The sequence below is a fragment of the Sarcophilus harrisii genome, chromosome 3 (genome assembly GCF_902635505.1).
Source record: "Sarcophilus harrisii chromosome 3, mSarHar1.11, whole genome shotgun sequence".
NCBI lineage: Eukaryota > Metazoa > Chordata > Mammalia > Dasyuromorphia > Dasyuridae > Sarcophilus > Sarcophilus harrisii.
In genome coordinates this window covers 5,917,227-5,934,238 of record NC_045428.1, presented here as the reverse complement: position 1 = coordinate 5,934,238, position 17,012 = coordinate 5,917,227, and the positions used below count along the sequence as shown (strand labels likewise).

Sequence of the window (17,012 nt, the reverse complement as noted above, 5' to 3'; positions counted from 1 at the left end):
GCCGGAGAAGAAGTGCGACTCACAACACTCATTTCAGATAGATACAGGTGCCTGACGGGGACGTCCACACGATGCTCTGGTGCCTGATGGGGACGTCCATACGGCCCCTTCTTAGACGTTTATGAATGTTAATGGGGCCTGATTTAGTCTTCTTCTCTGAGAAACCTGATAGCAGTAAAGAGATGGTCCCTTGTATAGAAAAAGTGGAATTATTTCACGAAGAGGCAAGAGCAGCACTGAAGTTAGAATCAGCATCGCGTGAGCCGTGAACTAAAGCAGACATAGCCTGGGGTGCGCATAACCAACTCCATAGAGGCATGGATGAAGTTCGGGGCCGTTTCCCTCATGGGGAATTTGCTCTTGCCTCTGGCCACTAAGTCCCATCCGTCCACCTGAAGGTCTCGCTTAGGTGAAGCCTTCCTTGACAACTGTCACCTTTCTCCTCTGACCTCCCCCGGTCTTCAGAGGTCACTCTATTCAGTGTTCTTTTATCTGTGGTCTTGAATCCAGGGCCCCTGTCCTACAGATGCTCCTTTGGCTTCCCATTCTTCTGGCCTCCTGGGCATTGCCACCCGCCTTGCTGCTGTGTGCTCTGGACACCTCAGTCTTACCACCCATCTTGTAGCTGAATCCCCTATTCTTTTTGTTGTTTTTTTCTATTAGGATATGACGTCCTTAATGGAAAGGGCTGCTTGAGACTCGCACAGAGCCATATTATATATATATATAAAATCATGTAAATATAATAACAAATTATAATATATTATATATATATATAATATGATATATTATATATAATGTAATAATATATAATATAATAAATATTTAGAATATATTTCCATGTTTCATTTTCTGTCCATCTTCCGAAATCAATTATAAGCATCTTGAGGCAGGAATCACCCCCCAAAAAAAAATCTAATAGAAGATACACATGAAAAAATTTCCATGTTTGTATACTGAAAATTCTTCCCAATGTACTATCCCTAAGCACAAAGAAAGGAGAAGTCATGATTTCTACCCCTGAGGAGCTTAGGTTCTCTTGAACACATATGAGTCTTGTAGGATGATACAAGATTGTTCTGAGGTCAAGGGAGTTACTTGGATAAAGCAGTTAGAAAATATAGGAAGAAAATGGCATTCCGAGCTGGAAAGGGGAAGGGAGAGAAGGGAATGAACGTTTATTAAGCACCTACTGTGTCCTAAGCCCTGTGCTAAGCTCTTGACAAATATTTCCTCATTTGATTCTCACAAAATCTCTGGGAGGTAAAAAATATTATTCTTATAGTAAGAAAACTGAGGCAGCCAGAGGTGCAGTCCCTTGCCCAGGGGTAGATGGGTAGGAAATATCGAGGGCTATATTTGAATTTAGATCTTTCTGGCTGGAGAGGCAGCATTTTATCCATGTTCCTCCTAGTTGCCAGATAAGTGAAGGTTTCAAGCAAGAGGATCCCTGGCGATCGGCCTCCACTATATCGTCCACAGGGTACAGCGCCGTGCTGGGCACACGTCAGGCCTTCAGTAAATACTGATTGACATACTGACTGACTCTTCTTCCTGACAGTCCAGTAAATTATTGAATCTGGGAGTAGAAAAACTCTGCTTCAAATTCTTTCTCGGACACTAAGTGACCCTCAAACCCTTTAACGTGAGCCTCAGTTTCCTCATTTGTAAAATGGATTTTTATTTAATTTCACAATTATACTTTATCATTATATAATAAATTATTTTATTATATTATGATATATTTTATGCTATTAATATATGTTATAATTTTGACTTCTATTTCATGAGGTTGTGGTGAGGATCGAATGAGATAAAATGTGTTAATTGCTTTGGAAACTTTAACCTACAGACAGTAAGTGCTTAATGAGTGAGTGCCTGCTTACTTGTTGATTGTATGAAGGTTGCTTGTTCCTAGTCCTATTCATTAATGTATATTCCTAGTTCAATAAGGATTTGCTAAAAGGTGTGGTCTGTTTTTTCTCGGATCTTTTTCTGACTTTGGGGTCAATGGGGGGCAACAGAAAGAGATGTCAGGCTTTATACAGTGAACAAAACTCCGTACATTCAGTCAGGAAGAGCTGGGTTGGAATCCTGCCTCTGACAATCCTGGCAAGGTCACCAACCTCTCGGGCCCTGGTTCCATGAAGGGCACCTCCTTCCCAGGTGCTCCTCGGCGCCTTCTTTAAGGCTGCCTTTTGGGAAGATGACACGGCCCCACCTGGTCTTTCATCAGAGGGTCAGGAGAGTCCCCTCCCCCTCCAACCCCTGAGGACCCCCCAGAGGTGCTACACCAGACCAGGACAAGCCTCTTCTGCCCCTCCTCCTGCAGCTGCCCAGCGAGGGAACGGCTTCCCACAAGCCTCCGTGTCACACCTTAGCTCCTATGGGAGACCACCCAGGCCTCCGTGTGTCCTCAGCTTGGCTTCCGGCACCCCCAGCTCTCAAGGGCATCTCCATCACCAGAGCTCTGGGCTTGGCAGCCATTGAATCACTGTGTTTATCGTGCTGGCGATGTGTGGAAATTTCCCCCAAGCTGCCAGGTATGTTCCCTGAAAGTCCCGGAGCAGAGGAGGGAAAGAGTAAGAGCTGCCTCTTCCCAGCCTCCTGTGTCAGGAGGAGACCCCAGGGCCCGAGGCAGCCCTTCCAAAGTCCAAGCTTGCAGAGCCCCCCTTATCTGGAAAAGGATGAGGAGGAGAAGGAGGAAGAGGAGGAAGAGAAGGAGGAGGAAGAAGAGGAGGAGGAGGAAGAGGAGGAGAAAGAGAAGGAGGAGGAGGGGGAGGAGGAGGAGAAGGAGAAGGAGAAGGAGAAGAGGAGGAGGAAAGGAAGACCTCCACTTAACAGACTTTGACAGACAGTGGCTATGTCCGTCCATGTCAGCATCTGTATCCTATGAGGGCAAAGTCAGTGTTAAAACCTGATTCCCAGAGGACCATGGTGATGTCCATCTTTCCTAACTAGACTTTCAATTTTAGGAGCTTGGGGGAAGCCAAAAAATTAGTTCACATTCTTAAAGACATGGGTCCTGGTTGCTCTGGCCATGCTGGGGCCTGGAGAAGCCCTGAGCCTGTGGTCTCTTTCTGGAAACATGGCCGGTCTGCACAGTGGCCAAGCCCTCAGGCCATCAGGGAGGAGCTCTCTGCAACGGCCCAGCACGAAAAATCAGCCAGTGTATAAATAGACATTTTCATTAGAAAACAAATAGGAAGTTTCCCCCTGCTCTCACCAAATGCTGCACTCTCAATGCATTTTTTAAGGCTCATAGTTTATATATCAGGAATACATTTCAGACTTTGAATCTCCTGCAGACCTTATTTATTTTCTCATGAAAAATTATAGGACTCCTTCAGACTGATAGAAACGGTCTACACCCCACGGGTGTCCTAAAGGGGCTCCTTTCTCTTTTTCAGAACGCTGTGATGACTGGGGGCTGGACACCATGCGGCAGACCCAGGTGTACGAGGGGGAGCCGGCCTACATCCAGTGCCCACTCTTTGAGCACTTCTTGAAGTTCAACTACAGCACTGCCCACTCAGCGGGTCTGACCCTCATCTGGTATTGGATCGGGCAAGACCAGGACCTGGAGGAGCCTATCAACTTCCGTCTCCCCGATAACCGCATCAGCAAGGAGAAGGACCTGGTTTGGTTCCGGCCGGCACTGCTCAATGACACGGGCAACTACACCTGTATGCTAAGGTGCGGGATGCGGTGGGAAGGCTCCCTCTCTGCATGAGACCCGAGGGGACCGGAGCCTCTGGGAGCCCAGGCTGTGGGGTTGGGGGGTTCTGCTGATGGCCTATGGCCAAGAGGGCCAAGAGGCCAAGTGGCCTGTGCCCTTCCTTGTCCCCAGAGGTAGCACATACACACACACACACACACACACACACACACATACTGCAGATACATAATGAATAATCAAAACAAAAGTACACCTAGATGCCCATCTAAAATGATATCTGACTCATTGCTCAGGCAAATGGTGGTTGATGCTATTAAATGCAGGAAGCCAATTTTCATTTCCTTGCCTTCCTCTTCCACCCCTCCTTTCTTCCCTTTCCTTCCTTCTTTCCTTCCTTCCTTCCTTCCTTTTGCCTTCCTTCCTTTCTTCTCTCCTTCCTTCCCTCCCTCCTTCTCTCCTTCCTTTCTTCCTTCCTTCCTTCCTTCCTTCCTTCCTTCCTTCCTTCCTTCCTGCCTTCCTGCCTTCCTTCCTTCCTTCATTCCTTCCTTCTTTCCTTCCCTCTTTCCTTTCTTCCTCCTTCATTCTTTCCTTCCTTCCTTTCTTGCTTCCTTCCTTCCCTTCTTCCTTCCTCCCTCCCTTCCTTCCTCCCTCCCTCCCTTCCTTCCTTCCTTCTCCTTCCTTCCTTCCTTCCTTCCTTCCTTCCTTTCCTCTTTCCTTTCTTCCTCCTTCCTTCTTTCCTTCCTTCCTTCCTTGCTTCCTTGCTTTCTTGCTTCCTTCCTTCCTACTTGCCTCCTTACCAGTGTTCCACCAAACATCAAAAGTGAATCAGGGAGCCACACGGTAGGGAGAATACTGAAACTTAAAGGACACCCAGAGAAAAAGACTTGGTGATCCACCCACAGGAGGGTCACTTGTGACAACAGCACGTTTCATCTGGGGCACAGCCTCCAAAAGATGGTTTCTGTCTTTAATGAGCTGAAGGACTGTCCAGTGAAATATAGAATCGATATGTTCTGCTTGGTCCCTGAAGGCCAAACTAAGAGAAATGGGAGAGAGTTGTAAAGTGGTGGATTTATGGTTGATAGGGAAAACAACAACTTTCTAATAGTCTGAGCTGTCCAAATGTGTAGGGGGTTGGCTAAGGTGGGAAGGCTTCAATAAGGACTGGAGGCCCATTTTTCTTTGGGGATTGCTGTTTGTCTACAGATTGGAGCTCTTCTGAGGGCCTTTATATTTCAGACATTGAGTAAAGTATCTTGGTTCGTGATTCCCCTGCGGCATTGCTGCTGTTCCATCTGCAAACTGACAGTATCCCCGGCCTTGGACTGAGCTCACGATTACCTCCTCTCTCTCTCTCTCTTCTTCAGAAATACCACCTACTGCAGCAAAGTTGCCTTCCCCTTGGAAGTCATTCAGAAGAATGACTGTTTCCAATCAGCAATGAAAATGCCCATGGAGTATTTGTACCTGGAGCATACCCTGCAGGTTGTAAAGTGCCCGAACATAGAGGGATTTTTCCCTTCCAGTGTTAAGCCAAAGGTCACCTGGTACATGGTAAGCAAACCGATGCTCTGCTTCTGCCTTTCCAAATAGCTCCAGATGTTAGCAGTCTCTGGGCTGGCCCGGGAGTGTCAGGCTCCGGATGCTGCCTGAGGGCCAGACCCAAGGCTGAAGTGTTTCTGGACAAGTTGAATGATGGATATGATACATTTTGCAAATTTAATGTGATCTCTAAGTTCATAGACATATTCCAGAGTTAGTGGGGGGGGGGGCAAAGTGGGAAGACCAGATTCAATTACTGAATAGTTGTAGGACTCATCTTTTCTCAGTCTCATTTTACTCCTAGTCAAGCACCCATCTACTTCATGGAGTTGTGAGACTCAAATGAAATGATAAAAGCAAAATGCTTTAGAAATTTGCTAACTCTGATATGGAAACATTGCCAGTGGTTTGTTGTTTTTGTTTCCTATTGAGTGGGAAACAAAGTCCATGTGGAATCATCGTGGACAGATGGACTCTTGTCTTCTACTCAGGGAGCCCCGGATTTATTTCATGCATTTGTGGCCACAGGAAAGTCCTTCAGCCTCTTAGAGTCTCAGGCAATTCTTTTAATATTATCACCTGAGCTGAAACAGATTATTAGTCTGTCTAATGTAGGGTGTTCCCAAATTGACAATGCCCTAGGTTCTTGAGCAGTTGACATAAGAGATGAACCAGGATAACTCTTTCATTTTAATTAAAAATTAAATATTGATACCTTTGTTTTTATATCATTTTCACTTATTGTAGAAAAGATTTTTTAACAGATAAAGCCATATCAAGGGAACAAACAAAAATTAAATATCGATGCATTTGTTTTTGTATCACTTTCACTTATTATAGAATATATTTTAATGGCTAAAAGTCATTTTATCAAGGGAACAAACATTTATTAAGCACCTACTCAGTGCCAAATTGTGTTAAGAATCCTAACAATCATGTGTGACAGTGTATGCACTGTGCCATGTCATGATCATCCCACCTTCTAATAAAGAACTTGATATTGCCTTTTCTCTATTCTTCTTCAGGGCAACTTAGACCATTGTTTTACAGGCTTCAATTTAATGATTTAATTCTTCCTGTTTATGTTGTTATCATTGTATATGTCTGTTCTCCTGGTTCTGCTTACTTTAGGTTCTATCCTATCCATATGCCTTCCCAAGATTCTCTGAATTGTTCCTATTGTTTTGTGTGTGACACATTAATGTTCTTTTTTGTGTGTGTGTCATACTTGCTTACTCCTCTGTTTTATATCTGAACAAACTGAAGGAAAGAAAGAAGAGAGGAAGGAAGGAGGGAAGGAAGAAGGAAAGGAAATATTATGTGCCAGGAACAGTTCTAAGTGATTTTACAAATAGCTCATTTGTTCCTCACAACAATCCAGGGACAAAGATGCTACTATTATCACTTTTTTTACAGTTGTCCAAACTGAGGGTTAAGACACTTGTTCAGTCAGCCGCTAATAAGTATTGATAAGGCCACATTTGAACTTGGGTCTTCTTGATTTCAAGTCCAGCCCTCTAGCCAAGATAGAAATGGCTTCTGAACAAGCTCGGTTTACTGGAGCAGAGTGCCAGAATCATCCTCCCAGAGAAGCAGGAAGATATTTTATGTTCTTTCTTTATGGCCTTCAATGTCTTCTACTTTCAGTGTCCTCTCTGAGGTGTCCCTTATATCCAACATGGTTCTAAATAAATAAATAAAACAAAACAAAACAAAAAAGCCAGATACTCAATAAAGACTCTTTGCATCCTTAGTGCAAACTATTTCCAGAACACACAGAGTGGGAGCCCTGAAATCCCAGTAGCTAAAAGCTGTGTATTTGGTCTAAGAGTCTTTAATAGGTTTCCAGTTAATTGACCCAAAGCACTGCCAAATGGACCAGACTGACCAAAGCTCAATAAAACTGAGCTCAGAATATGTTGTTGCAACTTCAGGGAATGGTGCCTGAAATCTGAGTGATGGGGAATCTGTCATGTGTCCTGAAAAGGATAAAGAAAAAAGAAAAAGAACAGAAAACCAGGTAGTTAAGGAGGATCACTTAGCTACCCAAGGAAAATTTTCACATTTGATAAGTGACCTTTTTCAAATGTGGAGATTTTCCTTGTGCAGTTGACATGGGACAATAGCGTGCCTGTTTGTAGGCTCACAATGACCTGCTATCATTCTTAGAACTCAGTTTCTCACTCACAAGTCCCCAAATTGGCAAATGGGATTATGTAATTTTGCTCTTTAACAAAATCACTGGTAAAAGATCAAAACGAGTCAAGGGGAAAATGTCTTTCTCTAGAGAAAAATGCACATATCTGGAATCAGGAGAAAAGCAGCAGCATTAAGTCAGGGCTTTGATACCTAATAATTGGAGCACTTGAGACAAGTTCTTTTTTTCCCACCTTTAGTTTTGTCCCTTGATAAAGATGGCGGTGACCTCGCTGCTTTGCAAACTCCATTCTAGTGTAAAGTGTTCTGCTTTTATGAATTAGCCCATATGAGATCTCCCTAATTTCTAAACTTCTTAAGGAAATAGAACCAAAGCAGACACATTAGGAGGAATCATGATCAGTTTTTTCTACTCTGACAAGGGTATCTAACATGTCTCATGTCCAAAAAACTACCTACTTAAGGTCAGAGACGTACCTGGCCACGGGCTGAAGTAACTTTTCAACACTTTTGAGATTATGCTGTGTGGAGAGTGCTGGGTTTGATTTAGGAAGATCTGAGTTTGAATTCTTAATTCTTAAGTCTTAACACTCTTAATTGCCTCAATTCCTCATCTGTAAAATGAGAATAATATCACCCACTTCCCAGGGCTATTATATAGATGATATATGTAAAGGACTTTGGGGAAAAAAAAACTTGAGCACTCTATAAATACTAAAGATTATGTTAGGTGTTACATTTATTATGTTACAGTGGGATTTGTGGTCCATGCCTGTGGAGGGATTGTCTACACCGATAATATCATGGATCCTTGAAGGATCTACACCTATAAGTCTTGTATTGTAAGAAATGTCTATTTTGAGGGGCAGCCGGGTGGTGCAGTGGAGAGAGCACCAGCCCTGAAATCAGGAGCATCTGAGTTCAAATCTAGCCTCAGACACTTAATACTGCCTAACTCTGTGACCCTGGGCAAGTCACTTAACCCCAATTGCCTCAGAGGGGAAAAAGTCTATTTTGCTCAAAATGTCTTGGTTTTGCTTGTTGTATCTGAGCATTTGAAATACATAATTGTAATCATAATTTTTGCCCCTTTCCCCCTCTGGTCGAAGCCCTTCCATTGCCATTCAAAGGGTGACTTCTTTGGGTGACTCAAATGGTATTGTAAGACCATGGCCGCCGCTGCAAAGCTCTCTGCATCAATTAGAATGAAACAAAAAGCCCAATGGAAATCAATTTGCAGAAGGCAGGTCATCCTGTTGCCTGGTCTGACCATTAAAAATGGTATATTACCTCAGCCCGTAACTGGTACCGAGGAATTAATCTGCCTGGAGAGTGCAGTGTTCAGAATCTCCTCCTGGAAAACGGGGACAGCTTTGCCTTTTATGACAATCAGAAGCCATCGGGATGCACTTTGCTGAGAAGGCACTCGACTTTGACCCCTTTTATGGGCAGTGCATATGTGCTGGGGAAATTGGGACAGTTTATGACAAGGTCTGTGGGATAGATTTTCTTTCTTTAAAAAAAAAACTCATTTCATTTTATTCTCTCAGCCTTGGCATTGAGAGAATAGAGAGAGAAAGAGAATGAATCTCAATCTAGACCATTTATCCTCTTCTCTGAAAGCCATGATAATAGACTTGTAGCAAACCTGAGAATTCTTTTGGGGGGTCCAGTGGAGGATGAGGAAATCAGGAATCGGATCAGTCAAAAAGAAGCCTTCTGGGAACTTGGTCTCCTCCCTCCCTAGCTGCAGCGGTGCCCTCGGGAGGGTCAGTGTACAAGAACCCTTCTAGGGGCACAGCAGCACTGCTGCTGAAGGAGAGACCCTAACCTTGTCCTTCATCTAAACCTGAGCATCCTCATCTTGCTGCTTGTCAGTGTTGAGAAGATCACGATCATGAGTGTTTTCTTTTATTCTGCTGACATTTAAAGAAGAAAAAACACAGAAACACATACATGGAAATAACTGCATGGAAAGAATGTGACTATGATGAGTAGCAATTGTGCAGATTCAGAACAAAACTGTGGATGACTTAAAGTGGTACCAAGGAGAGCGAAGGGAGGGACAGAGAGAAATATATAGATACACACACATACACACACACACACACACACACACACACATATGTATACACACAGACACATATATACCCACCCTCCCACACACACATATATATGGACATTATATATGCACATATATACACACACATACATACGCATATTATATATGTATGTATATATGCATGTACACACATACATATATATACCCACACATACATGCATATACATATCATATATATGTATATACACACATATACATACACATATTATATATGTGTATATATTACACACATATACATACACATATTATATATATGTTTATATACACACATATACATACACGTATTATATATGTGTATATATTACACACATATACTACATATACATACACATATTATATATATGTATATATACACACATATACATACACATATTATATATGTGTATATATACACACATATATATTTATGTATATGTTGACTGTAGAGTCATTTGTAAAGACCATAGGAAATGTGATGATGATGGTGCTGGGGATGGTAGTGGGGATGATGATAATTGAATAATTATGACAGCAGAGTCAGAGATCCCTAGAGTTGGAAGGGAAGCAGCCACATGGTACAGGAGATGGAGCAGCAGTCCCAGAGTCAGGAAGGCTCATCTTCCCGAGTTCAAATCTGGCCTCAGACACTTGTGGGGAAATCACCTAACACCGTGTGCCCCAGTTTTCTACCTTTAAAAATGAACTAGAGAAGGAAATGAGTAACCACTTCATAATCTTTGCCCAAAAAACCCCAAATGGGGTCACGGAGTCAGAAATGATTAAAAGGATTGAACAGTAGCAGCACAAAGATTTGGAAGGACCTGAGCAAGAATTCCTTTCCCAGTATTCCAACAGGTATCCCCCATCCAGCCCCATCTCCTGAAGTGTTTCCATTTCTGGTCAGCTCTGATTATCAGAAAATCTTTCTTTATATTAATCCTAAGCATGCCCCGATCTCTTAAACGCCTCCCTTTGTTCTGCCTTTTGAAGCTAACCAGAGCGAGATTCCTCTTCCTTATGGCAGCTTTTACATGCTCCCCCCACCCTGTGTCTTATTTTCTCCAGGCGGAATATCCCCATTTTCTGGAATACAGCTTTAAGGGAATGATCTTCAGGCCTTCCCTCATCCTGACTATCATCCTTTGGAGACTTTCCCTTCTTACGTTTTCCTATGAGGTGCTCCCCAAAGCCAGCCCCAAATCCCCGCGATGCCATGGTCTCCTTCCTAGCTCAGTACCCATCATGCAGACTGTTTGCTTGCATTAGCCCTTCTGACCAACATATGATGCCCCGAATTCACACTGAGCTTATCGTCCACTAAAACCCCCAGGTGTATTTTTTTCTGCCAAGTTGATGTATGGTCCCGTTTCTGCCATCTGGTATATGTCAAGTTGTTTTGTTGAAGGCCCGTATTTATAAGCGTTTTCCTTTATCCTTATTAAATTTCATCTTATCACCTTCAGCCCCACAGACCAGTCTTATAAGATTATCCTTCCTTTTGGCTAACAAAGGATAAATTACAAAACTGAAGAGCGATGCAGCCTGTCAGTAGCTTCGTTCTCTTAGATGTTTGCCTGATGTTTTCAGGGGAGGCACTTTGTAGGATATTTGTTGGGAAGTTTGTGGTGTCAAAAGAAAACGTATCAAAAATTAAAAGAAAAGCTAGGTAGATCAGCAGGAAGGAAAACAGGCTTGAGGTCTCCAGGGGCCCGTGGCCATTCTCAGCAACATTTGGGGGATGGTTATCATGAATCACCTTTTCCTTCCTCTTCCTTCGGGGCCGGCCCTTACTGATAAGCTGTGGCCTATTTCTCACCATCTCACCTCAGGCCCTCTTCAGAGTCTGCTGTGTCCCATTCATTTTTTTGCCTCCTTCCATATTTCTTCTTTTTTTCTGAATTACAAAGTGAAGTTCTGCAATTTTTTTCCCCCTTTTCTTCTACTAGACACACTGTGGTATGTTGCCATGGAAACTATTGTGCCCTAGAAAAATGAGCCGAACAACTTAAATTCCACGTAGAATCTGACTTGTGGGATGAGGGGATGTCACCCCTGCCTAGATCACCAGCAAACAGGTCTTCTGGGTCCTGGGTGCCATATCCCTGGACAAGTTGAAGGGCTACTCTTTGAATTATCTCTCTTGAAGCACCTTTTCATGCTTTGGCTCCCTAATGATAGTGATTTGGCTCTATGTGGGCCTTCAAAGTCAATAAAATATCATTTGGGAATGTGGATAAACTCTGATCACCTCTGAAGTTCTAATCAATGAATTAAAAAATGAATAAATAAAAAAATCATTTATTAAGCACTTAGAATAGTCCCAGCAAAACCAAAGTTAGTCCTTGTCCATATATTCTAATAAAGACACCGTGTTAAACATTTGGGATCCAGAGTACGAGAAGAAACAATCCTTCCTATCAGGAAGATAGTACCTATATAAGTAAAGCTAGCTAAGTCCACATTAGTGTGAATAATGGAGCTCATGAAGGGGTTGGACGTAGTGAAGGGAGCACTATTAGCACATTTGCTCCAGCCCAGTGGAAAGATGCAGTGGGGATTCAGAGAAAGCCGCTGTTTTATGGGAATCCTCATTCACACTAAACAGGACATGGCTACCCAGGGCCTCAGCAGAGCGTGGAGTTTCGGGTAGACTCTTGAGGGATGTGGCCCTGAGCTACTCTAAGGTTTCACACTCTGAGCTCACAGGGACCTGGGAGGCCATCCATCTAATGTCCCCCTTCCACAGATAAAGAAAGCAGTCTGAGATGGGCTAATGGCTTTGTCCCAAAACCCACAGGAGGTGGTTCTGGAGACAGATTGGAGTGGACAAGCCCTGCCCACGGCCAGCGTGGCTGGGAGGGGGGGAGTTTTCGGCCCCAGCAATGCATGAAGACGTAAATCGTGGAGGAGTTCCATCTGGCACTAACGGAGGCAGCTCCCACCGTGAGGAAATCACCAGTGCTTGAAGAATGGCCGCACTGAAGCTCGAAATCCGCCTAATTTATTCGAAGGGATAAACAGTTGAGTTGTCAGGGAGACCTTTCTTAAAAGAGAACACGGGAGCAGTGGTCACTTGTCTTCTGTGAGGTCGCGGCGCTGATGGCCGGCACCCGGAGCCAAGAGCAGAGAGCAGACACTGGTGGCCTGGCAGGGCCAAGGCCTCGGAGCCGCATTGCCCAGACCCCCATGGAGTCACTCCAACCCAACCTCCCAGCTGCAGAGACACACAGAGGGCTCAGTTACTGCCTGACTTCCTCCAGCTCCAAGCACTGAGACAGGAGCCTGCAATACAGATGATACCGTCCCTGCCCTCAGAGGGCTTACGCTTTATCAGGGTCGATAACTAAATTTTATGGGAAGCAAGCTCCGAGTCTTTGGGCAAAGAGGAAGTGTGGGAACACCTGGGGTGAGCGGCTGTCCAAAGGACAGGCGTTCTCTCAGGGGGTGGGAAATGGAGAAAGCCTGTGGTCATAGGGGTGCGATCTGGGCAAAGACTGCACTCTCGGGGACATGGAGCAGTCAGGAGGCTTGGTTGGTACAGAGAGGGGTCAGGGAGTGTGACCAGAAAACAGGCTCCATCACAAGCCTCACCCCCAAGCAGCATCCTGGACACGTGGGCTGGAGTCAGAGGGCTTGGGTTCAAGGTCATGCTCAGGGGCTTGCTGGCTTTGAGCTCCCACCCTCAGATATCTCCTTTCAGAAGTGGGGATGATAAAAGTGCTGACCTGCCAGATGCTGTGAGATCCAGTGCGATCTGTTTGTAAAGCTCCCTGCACCCTGAACGTTCTGTATGTTACCAGTATCCAGCTCTTCTCCCCATCATCAGTATCCAGTGTCTCAGACACTGGTATCTCAGCCTCCACCTTGAGACCACCCTCTGATAGCCTTGAGCTAGGACTTCAGCGTTGATCGAAACCAAGCTCCTCATTAACAGATGAGGAAACTGAGGTCTACAGTAATCAAGTTAATCTTGGTCTTAAGGTGTAAATGAGAAGGGCAGGATTTGGACCTTGGACTCTAGAGCCATGTGTCTTTAATCATGCTCTCCTGGATGCTTAGTTCAGACCCTCATCAGCTCTCACCCAGACTGGTTTTCTCCTAAACTGGACTTCCCCCTCCCATTTCTCCCTCAGGGAAACCAGAGGGAGGGTCCTCAAGCACCCAGTGGACCTCGGCCTTCTCCTTCCTTACAGATTCATTAGCCCTCAATTGCTGCTGGGACTCAGAAAGAACTTCAGGGCCCTTGTAGCCCGGCCCCACCTTGTCTTTCCCCTGTCACCAGATGTTATCTCCTTCCTGTACTCAACAATCAAACCACATTGACCTTCCCTCGGCTCCTCACACACAGTAACTCCAGCTTCTGTTTTTGTGCCTTTAACTGGTCATCTTTCAAGGTGCCCTCTCCCCCCTACACTTCCTCCTCAGAGATTCTTTCACTTCCTTTAACACTCAGCCCTTGTACCAACTTACTCCAGACAGAGGCTTTTGTGGGTCCTGCCCAACCACTAGCCCAGTCCTGAACTGCTCCTAAGCAATTACGTTGCTCTTTTGGGTATATGTGCAAACACATATGGGCATATATATGCACACACATGTATATCTGCATACACACACACACACACACACACACGCAAAGGGGATCGACATACACAGACAGACAGAGACAGGCAGACACAGAAACACACCCAGAAAATTGTTTTTTAATAGTTGTAGGTTCTTTAAGAGTAGGGTGTTTTTTCATTCCTTGTATTCTATCCCTAGCATTTAGTGAATGGTCCTTATCAATAACTTAAAGCATTAATTAAAGCATTCATTAATTGTTCATTAATTAAAGCATTCATTAATATACCTGAAAAGGCAGGTTTCAGCTAAACTGTAAAGGGCTTTAAATGTCAAATGGAGAAGTTCGTATGTGAACGAGGTCATCAGGATCCACTGGCATCTGTTGGATGGGGAGCGATGGTCAGATTCCTGCTTTAGAAAAGGCATGATGGCGGCCATGAGAAGGATGGGTTGGAACATGGAGAGACACGGGGCAGAGAGAACAACCGATGGGTTATTGTTCACGGGGTAGAAGATGAGGGACTGAGCTACTAGTGGCCATGCGAGTGGAGAAAGGAGAATGAATATGAGGGGGATTTCCGTGGTTATTAATATCATCAAAGACCCCAATTTAGAGATAATCTTATCCTAAGCTGGTTCTCCATCATCACCTGCTACTAAGAGCTAAAGATTCAGACAGGCCAAGAAGCGCAATGAACAAAATTATGGGTATAGAGTCAGGGAGACCTGGATTCAAATCACTTCCTAGCTGTGTGACTCTAGACAGATCACTTCACCTCAGTTTGCCTCAGTTTCCTCATCTGTAAAATGAGCTAAAGAAGAAAAAGACAAAGCACTCTAGTTTCTTGGCCAAGAAAACCCCAAATGGGAGTCACAGAGAGTTGGATAGAACAGAAATGACTGAAAAGGAGATAGAAAATATGTTGAATCAGAATACAAATCTGGATTCCAGCTCTGGAATATGACTGGAAGAATACACGTTTTTTTTAAGGGACAGGGACTGTCTCCCTTTGGTTCTGCATTTTGTTTAGTGTTTGAAACATAGGCATTTGTTGATTTATGGACCAATTAGATAGCAAGATCCCAGACTTTCTGATTTCTTTGAGCCTTTTTTTCTGTTTAAAAAGCGGGAATCACTAGTACCCTTTCTCCCTTTAGTACAGAGCTTTGACAAGAAATTATGAATATCTGAGAGGGAACCTGGAGCTCTACATGAGAAAGATTCTCTTTAAATTTACTGTCCCATAGAATGTCCCAGTGAGAAGGGACCTGATAGATCCTTGAGCCTCATCCTTCTCCCTTGCTAGACAGGAAACTGAGGCTGTAAAGGAGCTTCCTGGAGGTCACACGGCTAGTAGATGACAGCAGGAGGTGGGCCATGGGTGTGGGAGTATATCATGAGGGTATGTGTACGTGGGGATGGGTATGCTATAGCTGTGGTGCTAAACATTTTTTTTGTTTGTTTTTTTCCTCACTTCTAGTACTGTAGAAGAGTGAACAACTTTGATAAAGTGGAAGTGAATGGCACCGAGCTCATTTTTACCTATGTCCTGACAGTCAATGCCGCAAACTACACGTGCGTTGTGACCTATCCGGAGAACGGGCGCACCTTTAACCTCACCCGAACTGTGGAGGTGAGGGTGGTAGGTAAGGAGAGGCCATAACCACTAGGACCATGAGTTCCTCTTCTCTTGTATCTTTTAGGCTTGAGTTAAGACCAAGGTGAGTGAAAAGCTGCACAGGAAAGCTCTGGCTAGAAAGTCAGGAGACAGGCCATCTGATCTTGCTCCAGATGCTTAGAAGCGGAGACGTTCTGCTGGGAAAAGCCTCCGACATCACCTTGATTTTCAGAGAAAGAAACTGAAGCTCACCAGGGGTTTCCCAGGAGCATTTGGGCAGTCCGGGGTTTCAAACTTGGGGCGTCCGACTCCAAATGCAGAGCTCTTCCTCTCAGGGCCCTGAATGTCTCAGCGCTTCTGCTTCCTCAGCCACAGATGGAGATGCTGCTGTCCATAGTACCCAACTCATAGGCAGTAGAGGGGATACTGCTGGGAAACCCCAAAGCCTGTACCAGAAGCCCTTCTCCTGATATTCTGTGACTTCTTGTGCACCAAACACTGCGTCAAAAATAGACTCAGTTCTCTGTGGGCCCTCTCACTTTTTCTCTGAGGATGATGAGCCTCCCGCCTGCCTCTCTGGATGGCACTACTGGCTCCTAATAGATGCCAATAATCAATAAAACACCAATGAGTTCTATGGAAGAAGGTTCTGTTGTATCCCCCTGGACCTTGACCCTTTCCTCAATGTGATTTTGGTTAAAGTCTCCATTGGAGCCCCTCCAGGAAAGTTTTCCCAGCATCCCCTGGAACTTTGGGAAAAGGGAATGGGCATATATGTAGGGAAAGAAGGGCAGTGAATCAGTTCTGATGGTGGGCTAGGGTGAGAAGACAGCCCCAAGCAAACAAGTTACTCTGAACAAAGCAGATAGTAACTAGGGAGACTCCGAGTCTGGCCAGAATGCCCTTTATGTCCTCTGGGTCCATCTGCTTTTACTTTCAACTGGCTTTTGTATTTGAATCCTTTGTAGGAGAGATTGGAATCTACCCCTTTTGGATGGCCTTTGTTTGCCTGGTAGTGGGATGACAGAATGCAGAGTTGGCTGATTTGATTGAACCTCAAACAGACCAAGAATAAAATCTCACTTGATTCTTTGTTTACTTTAGGGTACATGGGGGTACATGGTCTGGCCCTTAGAGTTCATTGTCATAAGGAGGAAACTCTATCAGTAAAGGTTATAACCTTCTCTCTGATATATGTATGAACACAACTTTTTGTATATATATGTGTGTGTGTGTGTGTGTGTGTGTGTGTGTGTGTGTAGGTATGTATGAATATAAATAGTGTCTTAATGAGTTGTTTGGACACTGACAGATTGGCAGTTAGTGTGTCACAGGTAAGATTTGAACCTGC

General features: G+C 44.4%; 1 protein-coding gene across 4 annotated transcripts in view; it reads left to right on the top strand.

Moving 5' to 3' along the window:
• IL1RAP (interleukin 1 receptor accessory protein) overlaps positions 1-17,012 on the top strand; it is a 135,771-nt gene that overhangs the window by 79,359 nt on the left and 39,400 nt on the right. For all 4 annotated transcript variants that reach the window (XM_031957422.1, XM_031957424.1, XM_031957425.1 and 1 more), the window contains exons 3-5: positions 3,411-3,696; positions 5,047-5,233; positions 15,524-15,689. In XM_031957422.1, the coding sequence (XP_031813282.1) occupies positions 3,411-3,696; positions 5,047-5,233; positions 15,524-15,689 (639 nt within the window). The remainder of the gene's footprint in view (positions 1-3,410; positions 3,697-5,046; positions 5,234-15,523; positions 15,690-17,012) is intronic.